Genomic DNA, 3,492 nt, shown 5'->3' on the forward strand with positions numbered 1-3,492 from the left:
CCAGGGCGGGGGCGGTGGGGAACTAGCTGCGAAACGTGGAAAACATCATGGCATTCATAAGTGGGAGGCAGAGCGAGACGGTAAGCAACAGTTCCTATGCGTTCGAGGACTTCGAAGGGTCCGCGGTAGCGGGGCTCGAGCTTAGGGCAGCTGTTGAAAGGCGGTAGGTGCTTGCTGCTGAGCCAGACCTTATCTCCCACTGCGTATTCCACTGCTCGACGCTTTGTGTCTGCGTAATACTTCTGCTGCCATTTTGCCTTCAGGATGTGACTTTGCGCTCTGTCGCAGAGCTGCCAAAAAAGCTTAGTCATGGAAGGAGTGAGTGTAGGAGCTAACGCGCCTACGATATCAAGTTCCGCCGCAGTCAATGGGTTTTCTCCAATCATGACCTCGAAAGGAGAGAGCTCAGTGGATGAATGGCTTGTTGTGTTGTAGGCAAGTTCCAAGGCTGGAAGCAAACGCTCCCGCTCGTGTTCGTCAGATTTGATATAGGTACGAAGCATCTGCTCCAGTGTGCGGTTAAGCCTTTCAGTTTGGGGGTCGCTTTGGAGATGGTAGGACGAGGACATGCACCGTTTGATGTTAAAGCGGCGGCAGAGTTGGTTCCAAAGATCCGACTGGAAATGGGGGTCGCGGTCCGATATGAGCACCTCTGGAAAACCGTGATAGCGGATAAGGCGGTCTGCGAGAAGCTCCACGGTGTCTGCTGCTGTGAATGACTTCTTTGCAGGAACGAAATGAGCCATCTTGCTAAGGGAGTCGACCATGACAAGGATCGAGTCGTGCCCTGTCGTTGTAAGGGGAAGATCTGTGATGAAATCGAGGCTCACGTGCGCCCATCGACGAGAAGGGATGAGCAACTGTTGAAGAAGGCCTGCAGGCTTCTGGTTAATGGACTTTGAAGCGCGACAGTTGGTACATGACTCAACGTAAGCGGTAGTGTAGGCACGCATTCCAGGCCAGTAGTAGTGCTTACTGAGAGCCGCAAAGGTCTTTTTCTGGCCTCGATGGCCGGCTGTGACATGGTTGTGATGCGAATGCAGAACGCGAGTAAGGAACTATAGATAAGTACATCATCCAGGTACGCAATAACGCCCTGCCCCAATAAGGGTTGTAAATAGGCATTAATATTGGCCTGGAACGTAGCGGGAGCTCCCTTAAGGCCGAAGGGCATCACGCGGTACTCGAATAGCCCGAGAACGGACCGGAAAGCCGTCTTCCACCGGTCTTCCTTAGCCATACGCATTTGATGGAATCCTGCTTCCAGGTCCAAAGTGGAAAAATACTTGGCGCCTCCGAGCAGCTCCAGAATGGTTTGAATGGGAGGTAGTGGAAAATCAGGGGCTATCGTACGGGCATTTAGAGCCTGGTAATTGACAACCATCCCCATCTTCCGCTCCCCAGAGCCATCATCACGCTTGTCCACCATGATCGTAGGAGAGCAAATAAGCGAATAGGTCGGTCCGATCCAACCATTATCCGATAATTTGGCTATCTCCTGTTTGTGGAAAGTGAGCTGATCTGGGGTCATACGGTACATTGCAGATCTCGCTGGAAGTTTTCCAGGCGCCAGGAGAATATGATGATCATGAGGGCGCTCCGGAAGTAAGCCTTTAGGTAAGATATCGGGAAAAACCGCCCGATACTCGTGCAGCACCTGGGCAACCTCACTTGGAATATCCTGCGCCTCAGTCGAATTGATCCATTCGTCGAATAGAGTGTGCTCGAGTTTTGCCATAGGCCAGGGGGACTCCTCGTCACTCTCCGCTGTCACCGAGGCGGTTGAGGCCAAAGGACTACGGCAGCCGGAGGACGTGGGTTGAATCCCTATCAACGCGCAACAAAGCGCGCCTTGCTATTCATCCGAGAGCCTTAAGGGCACTGCCGAACAAGCCCCGGGCAAAGCCAGTATGAGATGCAAACCGTGCAACGGAGTCCTGAGATCGTTAGTATCGTCCGCCGCCTGACGAACGAGCGACGTTATCCGCGCCTTTGCCTTAGTCTTCGCGTGGGACTTATACTTCCTTGGAGGCGGGCGTAGGAATACAGCTGCCTCCTCGGCTGACTTACCCGCCACTTGTTTGGCCAAGATACTCGTATGCTTGCTCTGCTGGAGTCCGTGGGTGGACTACGGTGGGACTATCACTTTGCAGTGTCGATTCACCAGTCCAAACGACTGGTAACTCGTACCACTGGCCATTCACATAGGTTCGGAGTTTGTCAGACTGCAAGTACCAGGCCACCTTGTGTTCCGTCAGCCAATCCAAACCCAAGACTAAGTCGTAGGGAACGGGTCCCACTAGAAAGTCCCCGGAAAAACGTGTATGTCCGCACCACAACGTCAATCCCGTCACTACCCGATCAATGCGTAATTGTGCACCTGTAGCAGTGGTGAACCTATGTTCCTTTGGTAGTCTCCGCACTTTCAGCTGCAGTCGTTCGACCAATTTAGGACTAATGAAACTTGTCGAAGCCCCAGTGTCCAAGAGAGCCTCACAAGGACTCCCTACAAGCTCAACGCGAAGTACCGCCGTCGCACCCGCACAGCACAACGCTCCCCCTTGATCGTAAGACTCTTTCATGCAAGTCTCCCTCCACCAGTGTGACACAATCTCTGTCGCGGCTGACCTATTTCCGTCTTCTGTCGCCTGTGCAGACTTCCTGCTGCTATTCATCGTCGCGTCCGGAGTCTCTTCACTCAGGGTCGACTCTGACCCAGACTCCCGTCGCGCTTCCGGAAGCGGCTGAGTCCCTTCCGCGCGCTCGTCGCTCTTATCGGTTCCTCCCGCAGTGCGGAGGAGTTGGTTTCCCATCTCGTGGGAGACTGGAATGGCATTAGGGCCTGTCGCTACCGCACACATCATCCCTTTGCCATGGCTACGCTGCCTAGAACGCTGGTCTCCACCCACGCCTAGGCCCGCACGTTTGATCGTTCCGTCTTCTCAGTGCTAGGACGGGTGGGCGCTCTACTGCCCTTGTCCACCTGCTCGGGCTGGCCTCGTTCATACGTAGGACAGTCCCGAGCATAGTGTCTGACACCGCCGCACTTCTTGCAGATTTCCCCCGGACGTCTGGTACGTTCCCCTTTGCTAGGGTAGACACGTGCCGGATGTCCGCGACTCTGACACTCAAAGCAGTTAGCGTGGGTTCCCCCAGAACGATTTTCGATTTCCTGGCGCCCACTAAGTCCCTTAGCTTGGGCGGCCGCCCTAATGGCTCGGTTGATCCTTTCTCGGAGTTCCACTCTGCTTGGGCTCGTAGATCCGCGTTGCGGCGGTTGCCGCTTGTTCCCACGACTGGTATTCCACGTGTCCGTTATTGGTTATTAGGAGATGGAGGTCTGTGGGTAGCCCGGCGCAATAGTAGTCCGCGATTTCGTCGGGGGCTAGACCCAACCTGTAGTGCACTGCGCCCGCAGCTGCGACTACGTGCTTTCAGTCCCTTGGGCCGGGTCTATAAACTGCACCCTACGCTAGTCCATTCCCTAGAAAC

At 54.7% G+C, this 3,492-nt stretch overlaps 1 protein-coding gene across 1 annotated transcript; it reads right to left on the minus strand.

Moving 5' to 3' along the window:
- ENH_00029990 (hypothetical protein) lies at nt 1–2,864 on the minus strand (the record flags this gene model as incomplete). The annotated part of the gene is made up of 3 exons (XM_013580063.1): nt 1–860; nt 977–1,796; nt 2,071–2,864. Coding segments are annotated over 3 exons (2,474 nt in total), but the record flags the coding sequence as incomplete, so codon positions are not given.
- Between the last annotated feature and the right edge of the window lie 628 nt (nt 2,865–3,492).

The sequence above is a fragment of the Eimeria necatrix genome, genomic scaffold (assembly GCF_000499385.1).
Source record: "Eimeria necatrix Houghton genomic scaffold, Enh_scaff2195, whole genome shotgun sequence".
NCBI classification, from domain to species: Eukaryota; Apicomplexa; class Conoidasida; order Eucoccidiorida; family Eimeriidae; genus Eimeria; species Eimeria necatrix.